Source organism: Capra hircus, chromosome 3, assembly GCF_001704415.2.
Source record: "Capra hircus breed San Clemente chromosome 3, ASM170441v1, whole genome shotgun sequence".
Lineage (NCBI taxonomy): Eukaryota > Metazoa > Chordata > Mammalia > Artiodactyla > Bovidae > Capra > Capra hircus.
The window spans coordinates 26,881,870-26,899,523 of record NC_030810.1 but is presented as its reverse complement, the minus strand read 5'-3'; the positions used below and the strand labels follow the sequence as shown (position 1 = coordinate 26,899,523).

The 17,654-nt window shown below is 35.8% G+C and overlaps 1 protein-coding gene across 3 annotated transcripts in view; it reads left to right on the top strand.

Annotated features, from left to right (window-relative positions):
- The window catches only part of ZCCHC11 (zinc finger CCHC-type containing 11), a 196,784-nt gene extending 182,294 nt beyond the window's left edge, over positions 1–14,490 (top strand). The window contains exons 25-30 of one of the 3 annotated variants that reach the window (XM_005678404.3): positions 3,829–3,944; positions 4,841–5,064; positions 5,831–5,931; positions 8,483–8,930; positions 12,749–12,907; positions 13,848–14,490. In XM_005678404.3, the coding sequence (XP_005678461.2) occupies positions 3,829–3,944; positions 4,841–5,064; positions 5,831–5,931; positions 8,483–8,930; positions 12,749–12,907; positions 13,848–13,936 (1,137 nt within the window). In that variant the 3' untranslated portion in view covers positions 13,937–14,490. Of the gene's footprint in view, positions 1–3,828; positions 3,945–4,840; positions 5,065–5,830; positions 5,932–8,482; positions 8,931–12,748; positions 12,908–13,755 lie in introns of all 3 variants that reach the window. The other 2 variants (XM_018044181.1, XM_018044190.1) reach the window with 2 other exon arrangements.

Below are 17,654 nucleotides of genomic sequence, written 5' to 3'. Positions count from 1 at the left end.
TGGATGACTATTTCCTTTCCCATGTTAGGGAAGTTTTCAGCTATTACCTCTTCAAATATTTTCTCAAGTCCCTTCTTTCTTTCTTTTCCTTCTGGGACTACATGATGTGAATGTTTGAGGCTTTTAAAGTTGTCCCAGAGGTCTCTTAGCGTGTCTTCATTTCTTTCATTCTTTATTCTTTTCCATGGCAGTGATATCCACCATTCTGATTCTCAGATCACTTATCCTTTCTTCTGCCTCAGTTACTCTGCTGTTGATTCCTCTAGTGTGTTTTTCATTTTGGTTATTGTATTGTTCATCTCTGTTTGTTAGTTCTTCTGTGTTAAACGTTTCTTTCATCTTCTTAATTTGTGCCTCCATTTATTTTGAGATCTTGGGTCATTTTCACTACCATTAATCTGAAATTTTTTTTTTTAAACCCTAGATTGCGTATCTCCACTTCATTTAGTCTTTCTGGGGTTTTATCTTGTTCCTTCATCTGGGACATATTCCTCTGTTGTCTCATTTTGTCTAACATTCTGTGATTATAGCTTCAGTTCTGCAAGCTGCAGGATTGTAGTTCTTCTTGTGTCTGCTGTCTGCCATCTGGTGGATGAGGCTGTCTAAGAGGCTTGTGCAGGCTTCCTGGTGGGAGGGTCTAGTTCCTGTCAGCTGGTGGGTGGTGCTGGGTCTTGTCCGTTTGGTGGTCAGGGCCATGCTCAGGAAGACTTTACGTGACCTGTCTGCTGATGGGTGGGGCTGTGTTTCAGTCTTGTTGGTCGTTTGGCCTCAGGTGTCCTGGCACTTGAGCCTTCAGGCTGTTGAATGGGGTTAAGGTTGTGGGGAGGAAATAGTAGCCTCCAGGAGGACTCACACCAATGCATGCTCATTAAAACTGCTGCTGCAAGTGTCTTTGTTCCCAGAGTGAGCCACAGCCCCACCCCCCGTCTCTGCCAGAGACCCTCCAATAATAGCAGGTAGATCTAGCCCAGTTTCTTATGAAGTCACTGTTTTTTCCCCTGGGTCCTGGTACCTAGAGGTCCTTGTGTACTCCTTCTCAGAGTGGAATTTCTGTTTTTCCCAGTTCTGTGGAATTTCTGCAATCAAATCCCACTGGACTTCAAAGTTAGATTCTCTGGGGGCTTCTCCTCCTGTTACCAGATCCTCAGGCTGGGAAGCCTGACATGAAGTTCAGGGCTTACAGTCCTGTGGTAGAACTCCTGTGGTATAATTATTTTCCAGTTTGTGAGTTGCCCACACAGCAGGTATGGGATTCAATTTTACTGCAGTTGTGCCTCTCCTACAGTTTTGTTGAGGCTTCTTCATCTTTGGATATAGGTGTCTTTTTTGATGGGTTCCAGCCTTTTTGTTTTTATTATTCAGTGGTTGTTCAGCAGTTAGTTGTTATTTTGGTGTTCCTCTAAGAAGGGAGCTTCCCTGATAGCTCATAAGAATCTGCCTGCAAAGAGACCCCAGTTCGATTCCTGGGTCTGGACGATCCCCTGGAGAAGGGAAAGGCTACCCACTCCAGCATTCTGGCCTGGAGAATCCATGGACTGTATAGTCCATGGGATCTCAAAGAGTCAGACCCAACTGAGAAGGGGTGAACTCAATCATTCTACTTCACATCTTTCTGGCCAGTCACCAGATACACCTTTATCAGAGACTAGTCCTTCCATAGGTAACTCTAGATCCATTCATTATTTTCTGTACCTTAAAGATTCAGTCTTTTCATCTGTGAAAAATATTTTCAAAGATGAAATAGATAAAATGTAACTGCAGATTAGGATTAACAATTTGCCTTCCATTTTAATGATAGGGAACACTAACTTTGAACTCCAATTAAGCAAATGTCTCCTCCAGAAAGTGTTCCTTTTTTGAATTAGTAAACTTACATTATAAAAACATTATATTCTGTTATCAATATATTTTGAAATTATTCAATAAAATTTTTGTGAAAAATTTCTCTCTTATTTTGTAAGTACCTATATAATATAATGTCTTCAATTTTACCTCAACACCTAAAATTTTAACTATATGGCTCTTCCCAGAAGAAGTTTGCTGACCCCAGGTCTAGGCCGCCTTAACTAGGAAGGTGGGATGAAGAAAAATTGATTAAAGAGATAGATACTTAGGAATAGAATCGATACAACCTGGTGATTAATTAGAGGTGATGAGTCAAGGAGAAATCAGGGTGATTTCTTAGATTTTGCCATAAGCAACCAGGTAAATTACGAAAGGCTTTCATTTTTGTCTTATCAGAAAAAATGATAATGAAGAGTTTAATAAATTATATTGACTTCATCAGTAGTAAATGTAAAGAATTATATTGTGTTCTTTTTTAGAAATACAGTTTTATTGAGAAATAATTCATGTACTTTAGCGTTCACCTATATAAAGTGAGTAATTCAGTGTTTTTGAGTATTTTTTGCAGGATTGTACAACCATCACCACATCTAATTAGAACATTTTGTCCTCTCTCAAGGAAACTCCTGTCCCAATTAGCAGTCAGTCCTCCTTCCTTTTTCCTCTCACTCTGTTGATTTGCCTATTGTGGATGTTTTATGAAAATGGAATCAGAGTATGTGTAGCCTTTTGTGACTGGTTTCTTTCATTTAGCAGAATGTATTCTGGGTTCATTCAAGCTGTAGTATATATCAGTACTTCATTTTTTTTTATGGTTGAATGATATTCCATTGTATGGTTACATTATATTTTATTTATTAATTCATCAGTTTGTTGGAAATTTGTATTGTTTCTATTCCTTGGCTACTATGAGTAGTGCTGCTATAAATATTTGTGTACAAAATTTTCTGTGGATGTATGTGTTCATTTCTTTTGGGCATATATGTAACAGTAGAATTGTTGGGTCATTTTAATAAGTTTATGTTTAACTTTCTGAGGAGCTACCAAGCTGTTTCTTAAAAGAATTGGACTATTTTATATTTCTACCTACAATATATGAAGGTTCCAGTTTTTTCACATCCTCACAATACTTGTTGCTATCTTTTTTCTTTTCTAATAGCCATGCAGTGGGTGTCTCTCTTATACTTTTATCCCTGACATTAGATAGATTTGAAGAAATCAGAGTACTAAGTAGACATGTTCTTTTGCCATCCAAAGATATGGGTATTGTCAGGATAAACTAGTCTTTGTGATAGTGCAAAACTGAATTTAAGCTTAGAAAGATAACAAAGGTAGTAAGATAAAGCAAAAATGAGCTGATTCTTCGAAGACTTGGAAAAATGATTTAAATTCTTATTGGTTCTCTGTATTCTTTTTGGGTATATTCTACTTTGTATAGTAAATGTTACGTAGTCTTGAAATGTTGAATGTAAACCCAGTGATATTTTAAACAAACCAGAGGATTGATTTATTTACATAGAATTCTTTTGTAAAGATACTGATTGTGGAAGTAGCCTGGTGGGGCAGAAAGCATGAGATTTGTTATTAGACAGACTTAGCTTGAAATCCTTTATCTCTTACTAGCTTTTTTTGCTGTGGGCAAATGGCTTGAACTTTCCGAGCCTTGGAGCCTCAGTTTCCTCATCTATAAAATGAGCAGGAAAATAGTATCTACTTTATCGGGATATTACACAAAGATGTTACAGATGAATGAGAAAACAGTGTGAATGTGAAGTGATTAGTACTGTTAGCAGCTGTGATATTGATGATGATAATTCTGAATCTTGTTTTCGTATCATGGTTTTAGTTACAGTGAAATACTTGTTGATATTTATTTTGTTTTTGAAAGAATTACTTTTGGGTCCTGGTCTGTTTTCCATTTGGATTCAAAAGTTTACAGTGATTTTTTTTTTTTCCCCTAGTAAAGTTGTATTTTCTTCCTAGGAGTACTTCTTTGATTCCAGAGTATTAACAGATGGAGAACTGGCTCCCAATGATCGATGTTGCCGTGTGTGTGGAAAAATAGGCCACTATATGAAAGACTGCCCCAAAAGGAGAAGGTTGGCAAATGATTATGTATCAACATTGTAGGGAAAATAAATATGAGGCAAATTGAAGGTATAACTGTGTTTAGATATGTTTAAATTGAGAAAGTTTAGAGCTTGAAGTTGACCCTTAGGTAAATGTATATTTGAGTGGTGGTTTGTGAAAGAGTGAGATTTATTCCTGGTACATTGGTGTCTCATGATGTTTATTATTTGTTCATCTATTCATTAAGGCTTTTTAAACTGCAGAAGTATTTATTAACACCTACTGTATGCTGGAAACCATGCTAGGATCTAAGGAGAAAAAAAGACCAAGATACGAGGTTCTTGCTGAGAACCTCACTGTTACAAAAACAAATAATTAAAAAATAATTAAATGAATCTTTGAGGTATACATTGTAAGATATGCCTATATACTCTTTCCCTTAAGGAATATACATCCTCTGTACTCCCTGAAAATATGTCTGTGATACTTTCCTGTGTTCTTTATACTATGTTAATAGGCCAGGAAATTCCTTTTTAGTCATCAAGCTTTACTTAATGTAGGGAGCTTAGAACTTTTCATACAGAACAAATTTATAGTTTCCATCACTGCTATTTATTAAATTTAGAGAAGGCATTTACTTTCTCTAAGTCTCAAATGTCTTTCTCTATAAAATGGAGATAATAAATAGCCAACTAAGGATTGTAGAATTAAAATTTGCTGAATATTAAAAATTGATATTGTATTATGAAACTACTAGAATACCCAGTGTCTGCCATATGAGTAGGTATGTGAGAACCCTTGCCTTCAAAAAAGTGCATGAAACAATGGGCATGTTAGTCCCTTTATTGTGAGGTTCTTGTATAGTTTAGTTTATTCTGTAGTTCCCTTGGTTTATAAGTCCCTAGCCCCACATTATTGGTATCAGCAGTTTACTGTTTAGACTAAAGAAGAAAGACAGTGAAGAAGAGAAAGAAGGGAATGAAGAGGAGAAAGACTCCCGAGACCTTCTTGACCCCCGAGACCTCCACGACACTCGAGACTTTAGAGACCCCAGAGACCTCAGATGTTTTATCTGTGGAGATGCAGGACATGTGCGAAGGGAGTGCCCAGAGGTCAAGCTGGCCCGTCAGAGGAATAGCAGTGTGGCAGGTAAATAGAAAAAGCCAAAAATAGTTTTTGGCGAAAATAGTGTCATTTATGTTGATGTCATTTTAAGGACCCTGATTCTTCTCTATTCTAAACATAGCTGTATGATTTTAGGTCTTTTAATTTATTAAAGAGAAAATTTAGGTTTTTATTTTGAATAGTATTTGGATATGTTTAATATCAAGGTCTTAACAGCCTGTTGTATTCAGTTAACTCCCTCCAAGTATTTTTTGGATTTGAGTCATATTCTTTATTTCTTTTGCTATGAAAAGTTAACAAAAGTTAGCTACCCACCCCCAAAAGTTAATGAGATTGTTTTTCTGGGAACATAGGGGAGAAATTGTATCTCTTCCCATGTCTTTTATGAGAGAGAGATCTGTTCTTATATTTCATAGGGAATTTTATGAATTAGAAACCCAGATGAGAGTTTATTGAAAGAAAAAAACAAAACATATGTGATGATTTCTAGTTATTCAGATTCTTGTTGCCAGAATTATTTTCTTAAATAAATGTATAATCTTCTTTAGAAAACAGTATGATATTTGTTCTTGTTTCCAGAATCACTATTTTTTTAATGCTCTAAAGACTGAGAAATGGCTTAAATTAAAAAATGAGTTGTTAAAAAGTTCTTTGCTAACATAATCATAGTTTAAAAGTCCAAGTTTATAAAACCGCAGATTTGAGACTGTTGTACTAAAGAAGGGAGTTTATTGATTATCATTTCTCTGTTATTTTATCTGTTGAATTTCTTTTTGATGTCTTCTCTTAGCAGCCCAGCTGGTCCGCAATCTTGTAAATGCCCAGCAGGTGGCTGGTTCAGCCCAGCAACAAGGTGATCAGTCCATAAGGACTAGGCAGTCCTCAGAATGCGTGAGTACTCTGCTTGCAGATGGGTTGGTCTTGGCAGGAAAACAGCTCTAATTTTGGTGGGTGATAAAGTTGATCTTTGAGATTGGCAAATTCAGTCTTTCAGATTACACAGTGCTTTATAGAGATGTCCTTGCTAGGCACATCAGCTAGAATGAGCATTACTTTTGGAGTAATATAGATCTGAGTTTTAATCTATGGGCAAGATACTTAACTTCAGTGAACCTGTTTCTTATTTATAAAACAAGGTAACTACCAAATAAGGTTGTTGGTTGGATTATAATAAGGTAATAACCTTGAGGTTTTAGGTTTTGCATAATGCAAGAATATGGAAGAATATTCTATAATGAAAGAACACTGTTAATTAAAAATAGACCCCCAAATTGAGATGTATTAAGGGTTTAGTATTGTTAAGGCAGTACATGCATGATATTTCATTTGCTTGAAATTTTGTGCCTTCTCATCGCTGATATGGATACCTAGTGAAATGTATCCTGTAAAAGACAGTATTTAATTAGATTTCTGATTCACAGGTTTCATGTTATCTTTGCTGAGTTGCTCTAACCTTTATCTAAATATGTATTCACCTTGCACATTTTAAATTAGGTAAATACTAATTGAATGCTTATTCTAAATCTGACTGTGCTTTAGTGCTTCACACTTGTATCACATTTAATCCTTTGAATGGCCATGTGAAGCAATAGGTATTGGTATGATCAGATTTTACAAATTGGGAAGCTGAGAATAAGAGAAATTAAAAGATTCAAACACAGATCTACATCACTTCAAAGCTGCTAACTATTAAACATGCTAAATCTGATGTGATCTGTGTTTTGGAAAAAAATTCTTAGAGCGTTTGAAGAGCAATAGTAGAACTTGTCTTAAAAAAAACATTTAGGATCCCACTAACCCTAACTCCAACACTTGAATATGTACTACTATGGGTCTGACATTTTCATAAAAATTATATAATAACAATTATGTTACAGTAACCATATTTATTGATTGCTATTTGCTATCTATGCATTTTTCCTGTTTCTTCTTCTTAAATATTTTTAAAATACTGAAAAAGTATAGAAAATGATAAACATCCATGCACTACTACCAGGCTTTAACAATTCTCAATGTTTTGTTATTTTGGTTTTATTAAAGAGTATCCACAGTTGACAACCCCTATGCATTCCTCTTGGATGCTGTTCCCTTCTTAAAACTTCCCTGCTATACTTTTCTTGCTACTAAAATGTATCTACTATTCTATATTTGGTGTTTATGTTTTTGACATATATTGTTGTAGTTAATCTTCACAAAAACCTATGATGTAGATTCTATTATTTATACTTTACAGGTAAAGAAATTGAGATTTAAGTTTTTTGCCTGAGGTCAATAAACACTTGGAACCAGAACTTGTATCCTTAGGTTCTGTTTCCAAAACCTGTGCCCTAACCACTTTCCTATGGTGCCCCTAACTTTCATCCTCTACTAGCACTCACCTCACCTGAGATTGGGTAAGAGTCTGACTAATGGACTTTGCTGTTCAAGGTCTCACAATGCTCTTCAGCTTCAACAGGTCTAGAATGTAGCTTATGTTTTTTTCCAACTTCCCAAGTTTGCCTCTTCCTCCTGTCTTCTCCATCTCATTGAATGATCTCACTGTCTCTAGCTTCCTGAACTACTACTTTTCCCTCAACCTCCGCATCCAGTCAGTCACCAGGTCCTATTGTTTCTATCTATAAAAAATAGTTCACATCCATTTGCTTCCCTAGCCTAGGTAACCATCATTTCAGATTCCAATTACTTGAAAAGGCCATGTGCTTTTGTTTCTGTATACCTTCAGTTATGTTGTTCTAACTGAATCTTCCCTTCTCCTTTTTCTCTACTCTCTTTTATCATATTGGTTTCTATTTAAGTCTCGGCTTAAAAGTCGCTTCCTTCAGGAAGATTTCCTTGATTTCCACTTTCTTTCATCTTGTCTTCTCTTCTTCTCCCAGAGTGGGTTTAGATATTCCTGCTCTGGGATTTCATTATACATTATACAGTCTTTATCACAGTAATCATTATACTTTATTGTGATTGCTTATGTAATTTTTATCTCTTCCTCCTCTTTTTCCTTATTGACTTTAAGCTTCATGAGGGCATACATGTTAGTATTTTATTTTTAATACCTAGAACAATGCCCAGTACATAACTGACACCCTGTAAATGCTTGTTGAGGAGCTAAATGAAAGTGAGTGGGAGATCTTTAGGTGTAAACTTCGAGTTACAGTTGGAGTTGTGGGTTCTATGTGATAAGTATGTTGTCTGGACTTTGTCTTCTTTGGACAATAAAAAGATTTATAGATAAAACCTATGTGAGAGAGGGTTTGAGAACCTTGGGAAAAACTCTACCTTCATATAAAATGAGGTTCTGTTATTATCTGTTAATATGTATATCATAAAGTTCTGTTTAATATTCTGATGAAATAACTCCATAGTTTTATATTTTTATAATTTCTGCTTTTATAAAATTAAGATGTTCACAAATTAATTTTAAAATATATCTTTTTTTTCTCTGCAGTCTGATTCGCCATCTTATTCTCCTCAGCCCCAGCCATTTCCACAGAACTCTTCCCAATCCACTGCCATTACCCAGCCTCCATCCCAGCCAGGATCCCAACCCAAGCTTGGCCCACCTCAGCAGGGAACCCAGCACCCCCATCAGGTCCAGATGCCTATGTATAACTTTCCTCAGTCACCACCAGCTCAGTATTCTCCCATGCACAACATGGGATTGTTGCCAATGCATCCCCTCCAGATCCCTGCCCCGTCCTGGCCTATTCACGGCCCAGTGATCCATTCTGCACCAGGCAGTGCGCCCAGCAATATTGGCCTGAACGATCCCAGCATCATCTTTGCACAGCCTGCTGCCAGACCCGTGGCGATCCCTAGCTCCTCTCATGATGGACACTGGCCCCGTACTGTGGCTCCAAATTCCCTGGTGAACAATGGTACAGTGGGGAATTCGGGTAACCCTTTCTTTTCTTCTTTTGTATCTGTCTGTAGAAAGGTTGGATGAATTGTATTACTGGTTGAACCTGGGGAGATAAATGTGAGTAAAAAGATGGCAATCATTATTTGTGGGGGGGAGCATAAGGTAAGGTGAAGAGTATGGGCTATGGATTCAGACCACCTGGATTTGAACTGTGGCTCTGCCATTTATTATGTGGCATCAGGCATTTGCTTAATCTCTTTGTACATTGGTTTCATCTGTGAAATAAGTGTATATTAATAGAACCTAATTCACAGGAATGTTGTGAATATTAAATGAGCTAATAAATATAAATGTTATTTTAAAATTTCATTGCAGTCTCATTTGGTGTAGGTATTATTAACACTTATTTTTACAGTTCAGGAAATTGTGAAGAGTTAAAAATAACTGTCATGCTGTCATAATCATAGTAGATCCAGGATTTAAACTGATTTCTTTCTTTAAAACCTGTAATTTTTGCTTTGGACTCTTACTATCTCCTTCCTTACTAAGAAGCAGTTTTCTAAAAAGAAAAAGATTAGTAACCCTTTATAGCTTAGGAAAGAATAGTTTTTTACTGACATTTAAATAATGCATATTCTTTGTAGAGCATTGGAAAAAGAAAAAGCCATATATAATCTTAATTCCTGGGTAGAATTGTTCAGAAGTATTTTGGTTTATTACTAGCCAGTCTTTTTTTTTTTCATTTTTGTGTATTTAAAAATAGTTGATCAATGCTGTTAAACTAGTTTTACATTATATTTATTTTTTAAAACTTTTATCATGGAAAACTTGAACACAAAAGGAGAGAGTAAAGTGTAACCCTCCCATTACCCGGATTTAAGTTACCTATGTTTTCTGTTTACTGTTTGTAATTCTTCTGTAACTTACTGTCTGTGATTCTTTTCCTTATTAACTACTTGGTTATCCTCATATATTGTTTGTAGAGGAAATGTAGAATAAAAGCTTGATTATTTACCTTTATCAATTTTCAGAATAATTTTAGTGGTAGTTTTAAATCAATATATGTTTCCTTAAAGCACTGTAATGGAGGAATCTCTGACCTCTTTTGGAATAATACAGATAGTATATTTTGCTAAGTAGAAATTCCAGAATGTAGAACTTATTTAGATTTCAAGGATCAAAGGATATACGTCATACATGGCCGTTCTAATGTGGCCTCTGCTTTTCTCATTCAACAAATGTTTATTGTATGCATGTCATGATAAACACTGTGATAGTCACTGAGTTATATAACCATGAAGACAGGCACATGCTTTGCCTTTTGATACATTGATTCAGTTTTAACAGTTTTAACTTCTTCCTCTCTCTACCACTAGTTGATCTCTGTTTTAGCCTTAATAAACTAATTAATTAACACCCTACAGACACACCATGCTCTTACCCCTGGTTATTTACTTAAGTGGTTGGTTCCCTCTGCCTGGAATGTCCTCTCCAATAACTCTCCTGTTCACTCTCACCTCCATCTGCTCTTCTCCAAAAGCTTGGCTAACTTACTTATCCTTCATTTTAAAATCGGGATCACTTTCTTTAGGAAGTCACTAATTCTTATAGATCCTCTCCTCCAATTGTATTAGGTATTCTTTTCTCTCCTCCATGTTTCCTTAATATCCATATTATAAGACTTGTCTTACTGTGTAGAAATTGCCTGTTCACTTGTCTGCATAATGCATTAGACTGAATTTTTAGAGATTGTAAATTGTTTCTTGTCTATCATTGTCTCCCTAGTGTCCAGTATAGTGCCTGTTGTCAGATAGATGTTGTTTGTATACTTATATTAGATAATAAACTATTACTCAGCAAATATTTATTATTTGTTGGATGCGTGTACAACTTCTAGTTACTATTACTGCTAAAATTAACATGTTAAAAATGATAAAACCAGATGGGGATATATTAAAATGACAATAGTGTTTGTATTAGAATAGGGGGTTATATGAGTGTTCCCCCCCATTTTTCAAATTGTCTTTAATGGTAATTGTTCAGACTATCTCTAATTACAAAAATATTTGGTTGTGAAAAATGACCAAGAGAGATTGAACTATATCCTAAAAATACCCTTTTGTGTAAAAATGTTTCTCAGTTAGTAAGGATCTCAGTGATATATCAGAGAAGGCAATGGCAACCCACTCCAGTACTCGTGCCTAGAAAATCCCATGGACGGAGGAGCCTGGTAGGCTGCAGTCCATGGGATCACACAGAGTCAGACATGACTGAAGCGAGTTAGCAGCAGCAGCAGTGATGTATACCCAGTCTTATTTTTTGTAAACTCTGCAGCTTCAGCTCTCAGTTTTAACTTGGGTTTACAAACTTGCAGTGAACTAGCTGCTTTGTTTACTAGCTACCTCCTGAGAAGACTGAGCTTGTAGGAATGTGGCTAGTATGGGTTTTAGTTTTCTTCTTCCCTATCCTGTACCTCCTAACTTCCTGCTAGGAAGTTTAGTAAATAAGGGCCAGTGTCTTTCAGATTATTTCCTGCCACATTTTGATCCTGAATGAGAAAAGCCTCCAGAAATAATCCAGAAGATTCAGGGGTTTTACTGCATTTTGAAAGACTTATTTTAAGATAGGTCTTAAAGGGAAGTAGATTGGTGGGGGTGGTTTGCCATAGAATAGGACTCATATTTTTTTTTTTTAGTTCCTAGTTATATGCCAGAATTTGTGCAAGCTACTTTATTTTTGTTATCTTATTTAATCCTCATAACAACCTTGGGTTCATAATTAAACTTTAGTAATTTTTGTAATTAGTATTTGAACTTAAAGTTGTTTGGCACCAAGGCCTGCTTTCAACCATTTCACCACAATGTCTTAGCTTCTAACAAAATCTTCCAGGCCAATATATAATTGATTCTAGGATAATTGGCAGTGTCTTTATGATAAAATGTAAGCTGCTTAATGATGTACTAAGGTTCTTTGAAATATAAATTCTACGTACCTGTCCAGCCTTTCCTCTTACCACTGCTTTCCTTTGCGTCTGTCTCTGTATTGCCAATTGTTTTGCAGCTTCCCAAACTTGCTGTACTTTTCTGCTTCCTGGCTTTTAAACACACTATTCCTTCTGTCTGAAATTCCCTCCCTCTCCCATTTTGCCTAACTTGTTCCTTGTCCTTTAAAATTCAATTTAGTCAGTCATTTTAGGAAAACCTTCTATGTCTTTGAACAGTTGGATTAGTCCCCTCTTTAGACACCATCCACCAATCTGTTACAGCAATTACCACATATTATTATATATGTCTTCATAAGTATTTCCTTCATGAATAATTTAGGAACAGTTACAGTGTTTTATTCCTTAAAATTGTTTTTGGTTGACATATACACTATACATAATACATATATTGACATGTACATTATTGATACATATACACAATTGATATAACTCACTGTTAATATATAGTATTGTGTAGGTATGTCAACCAAAAAAACTTTAATAAAACACTGTAATTGTTCTCAAATTACTCATAAATAAGACATTTAGATAACTAATGAGAACCTACTGTATAGCACAGGAACTCCACTCAGTGCTCTCTGGTGATCTAAATGGGAAGGAAATTCAAAAAGAGAGGGTATATGTGTAGCATATAGCTGATTCACTTTGCTGTATAGCAGAAACTAACAGCATTATAAAGCAACAATACTTCAATAAAAATTTTTAAAAAAAATTGGGAGGAGGATATCCTCTGCATTTAGCATATTTCTTGGTCAGTGATGACCAATAAATCTTTGTGGAATGAAGGAATCTTTGAATGAACAAGGTGATGTTTTAACGTATACCTTTCCTTTGTTCTTGAAATGCAGAGCCAGGATTTCCAGGACTGAATCCTCCAATTCCCTGGGAACATGCACCACGACCCCATTTCCCTCTTGTCCCAGCTTCGTGGCCTTATGGTTTGCATCAGAACTTCATGCATCAGGGAAATGCCAGATTCCAGCCCAACAAACCTTTCTATACTCCAGGTACCATTGCTTACATATTTGTTACAAGGCTGGGTGGGTTTTGTTCTGGGACAATGGAGCCTTTGTAAAGGCCAGGATCTGGGAGTGAAACTTTATGAATTCAGTAGATATTCATTGAGAGAGCATACTGTATGTCAGACTTTGCTAGATGCATATTGCTCAAGCAGAATTAAATAATAACACCTACACTTAATACATATTTTATTAGGAAAGCTAGACATGTAAAACAGACAAGGATAGGAGGTTGGAGGAATCCATTAACTTTGCCCTAGCAGAGGAAGCAGAATGTGGACACCAGGGATCAAACTGCCTAAGATTTTGACATTTGAATTAGGTCTTGAAACATATGGAATTTTTTTCCCTAGAGATTGTGTAGAGATTAGAGAAGAGTGTTCTTAGCTGAGGCAAAAATATATGCTAAATCACTTGAGTTTTGCCTCAGTAGAAAGAATAGGAAAAAAGAGAAAATCATAGGAGTAGATGAGGTAAATGGAAAAGTGTGTAGGTAATGAGGCTAGAGAAGGTCGGCCGAAGTCATATTATAAAGGAGTTTGGATTTAGTTTAGCAAGCAATGGAATCTAATAAAATTTTTGAGTTGAGTAATGTAATAGTCGATTTGTTTAGTAAAACTGAGATTTGAATGACATTTGAATTGATTATATTCTGTTGGTTTTTATGTACCAGTAATGGCTTTGATCTAAGTAATGAATAGCATTTTATCTAGTCTTATGTGCCTCCACAGTATCTCAATTCAAATAGGGAATGTTTAGGGGGAAAAAGTTAATTCTAAGAGGTTATCAGGTAAATAGGCACGAGCCTTTCAGTTTCCTGTCTGTGTTGTGTCCAGCAGACAGATGTGCCACCCGTCGGTGTAGAGAGCGTTGTCCCCACCCACCAAGAGGAAACGTGTCGGAGTAATGCAAGTCCATTTTCTTTCAGCTGGTCTACAGATGCACAGCAACCAGCCAATCCTGCTGTCTCAAGGGTATCCGTACCTCAGTGTCAGTTACATTCAGCAGAAAAAGTGACATTTAATGGAAAATAAAACAAATCAGGTTCTGATTTAAAATTTTAACGTTTAGATAGCTTATTTAAATTCTAAGACTGTTTTTAAAGACTGTATTATTTGTATATAAATATGAACTATAGTTTTTACTAGTATCACCAAATTGAGTGATACAAATTTCATCTATTTTATTACCCTATTTTTAAGGGAATTTTGTTTTGTTTAACCTTGATGAATTGTATAAAGAGAGAATTTAAAAATTACATTCTTTATTTTCTATTAGCTGTATTCATACTTTGGTTGCTTCAGACTTTATATATATTGTTCTTAAGAATTAGGAAAGACTTTCATGTGTTTTAAATTTGTCACTTCTATTCTTTACAGAACCTTGTAGTGCCAAAAACTTTTTAAAAGGTAAAAAAATAATAAAATAAAACCTCAAGATTGAAGATTTAGATTTTTTTTCTTTTACATTCTTGTATATTGAAAATATTCATACTTGAACAGAAATTTGCTTTTGTCTGTATTTGAAGTAATTCTATTTTAAGTTAATAAATCTTTTTGACAAGAGTCAAATTTGGTTAATTCATCTAGTTGTTTAGTTGATAGGCATATAATGTTACAATTCAGAGATTTTTTTTAAGTATTTATTTATTTGGCTGCACCCTGTCTTAGTTGTGGCATGTGAACTCTTCAGTTGCTACATGTGGGATCTAGTTCCCTGACCAGGGATCGAACCCAGACTCCCTACATTGGGAGTACAGAGTCTTAGCCACTGGACTACCAGGGAAGCCCCAGAGATTTGTTTTACTCCCAGTGAATAGACTGTTCTAAATCAGAGACTTAGTTTTACAAAAAGATCTACGAATCTTTTCATTTTATTTGATTGGATCTTCACAACACCCATGAGATTGATAGAAGCAGATACTATCTCATTTTATCATTGAAAAAACTGGAGGTGCAAAACAAAATGAATTCTAAAGTTAGGACAGTTACATGTTGGGAATCGAATTGAAACAGATCTTTGAGGTAGACTTTTTAAACTGTTGAAACTGATACTGACAATTAGAATGGAGGGAAGGTAATTTTTATTTACTGAGGAACTAACATGCCAGACTGTTTTGAGTCGTGTATTACTGCCTGGAAAGTACACATCCTGCAAGGATGATGTGTACCAGTAATAGCTCGTGATCAGTGATTATAGTTGGATTCCAAGCTTGTATTGTTGGTGGTATATTTCTTAACTGTTCCTGGTACTCTACGTTGAAGTGAGGTCATCTTATGTGAACAACTGAGAGAGACTTGCAAGAGATTTCAGACTAAATGATGCAATAGATTTGGAAATCTGCAGAATAAGTAAATACAGATGTCTTTTAAGAACAGTGTATTATCTTTGTTCTGCTTCCTCACAGATATGTGTTCCTTAAAAAGGAGAGCACGTGGGCTTTTGCCACAGTTTCCAGTATGGAAGAAAGATGCTTGAAATCTATTGCAGGTGGTTGGAAGGCTTTCCTGCTCTATTTATAGCCTTGGAAAGGAATTTTTTAAATGTTAAGCTGTTAGTTTTTCATATTAAAGCTTCAGCATGCCTTGGCAATCATTATGAATTACTATGCTGTGCACCTGGAACTAACATAGTGTTGTTGGTCAGTTAAACTTAAAAAAAGCTTCGTTCACAATCTCGTGGAATCCTCCTAAGTGGTGGAGTTTAGCTTATTGGTTTTGTTAATAATGAGATAGGTAACTGGCCCAATGTACACTTTTCTGTTAAAATATGACAAGAGAATTCGAGATTTTTCTTTAAAGTCAGTGTTCTAAGCATTTCATGTCCTTTCAGGTCTTAGAGAATAGAGTGCTGGTTTTTCTGTTCTACTTTTGTACATATTTTAAATATTCATTAAAAAGAAAATGACTTGGGAATTCCCTGGTGGTCCAGTGGTTAGGACTCTGTGCTTGCACTACCAAGGGCCTGGGTTCAATCCTTGGTCGGGGAACTAAAATGCCAAAAGCTGTGCAGTGCAACACTCCTCTTGCCCCTAAAATTAATCTGCAACAAGAGACTGCCCCAGTTCAGCCTTGCTTCTCTGGCAAAAGGTATTTATGGGGCAATAAACCCCAGTTAACTAAGTTTTACTTATGGAACAGTGTTCCTATGTAGTAATTTTCAGCATCTCACGTGTCCCTCCTTCAGTAATTGCTAGTATTCAATTGTAGAACTGTTCCAAGTTGAAAAATAGAAAACTTGTAATTTATGTGGTAGTAGCTGAGTTTTACAATTTACAGACTTTTCATATAAACTATAAAATTATGAATTCAAATCTCTTGTAGATCAATTGAAGTCTGAAATTCAGTCTTCTACAGAGAATACACACACACACGCTTATCACATTGCTTTGAAATTTTTGTATAGTGTTTAATCACATGGAGTAATTAACATTTTCCTTTGCCATTAATGATTATTTAAAAAGATGAACAATAACATACTATATATTCATTCAGTCCCCTGCAGATAAGACATGTCTGCCGTTTCCAGCTCTTCTCATTTATAAAATATATATGTAAAGTGATGATAGGATAGGCTACTCTTGTATTTGGTTATAGTCAGCTCTCAGTATCCACAGAGAATTAGTTCCAGGATCTGTGGCAGATACCAAAATCCACAGGTGCTCAAATCCCATAGTTGGCCCTCCATATCCACATCTGCAGATTCAGCCAAATTTGGATCATGTAGAACTGTAATGTTTATTGGGAAAAAATCTGCATACAAGTGGACTCATGCAGTTCAAACTCACATTATTCAAAGATCAACTGTATTCTATTATGGTGAATTCTTATAAATGGAATTATTAGAGAAAAAGGATAAAAGTTCACAAAGGTTCCTGCTGTGCTATGCTAAAAAAGTGGAGTCGCTCAGTCGTGTCCGACTCTTTGCCACCCCGTGGACTGGAGCCCACCACGCTCCTCTGTCCATGGGATTTTCCAGGCAAGAGTACTGGAGTGGGTTGCCATTTCCTTCTCCAGAGGATTGTCCCAACCCAGGGATTGAACCCAGGTCTCCCACATTGTAAGCAACACGCTTTACCGTCTGAGCCACCAGGGAAGTCCACTGACTTAGCTCTGCTGTGCTAAGTCACCTCATTGTGTCCAACTCTTTGCGACAGCATGGACTGTAGCCCTTAAGGCTCCTCTGTCATAGGATTTTCCAGGCAAGAATACTGGAGTGGGTCGCCTTTTCCTGCTCCAGGGGATCTTCTGGACGGAAGGATCTAATCCATGTCTCTTATGTCTCCTGCACTGACATTTTCCTGGCCAGCAGGTTCTTTACCACTAGTGCCACCTGGAAAGCTACATACAACAAAATTGCTGTATTGCCGAAAAGTGGTTACTAATTTGCAGTTCCAAGAATCAGTATATAAAATGTGTTGGTAAGGTTATAAAAAAGCCCTAAATGCCAAATACAGTTTTTCCTTGTAAAGGATAATCTGTTTATTACAAAAAAAGCATTAAATAACAGTATAAAAATCACTAAAAATTCCATAAACCAGAAATACTATTAATATTCAGTGAATTTCATTCTTTTAAACCATCTCTTTAATACATACACACATATATATAGTTACACATACATAGGAAAAGTTTTACAAAAGTGGGTTCACATGCTGTATTTAGTACATATAGCAAATTAATTTTACTTCAATTTAACTGAAGAAAAAAATGTAAAATTTTCAACTTATAAAAAA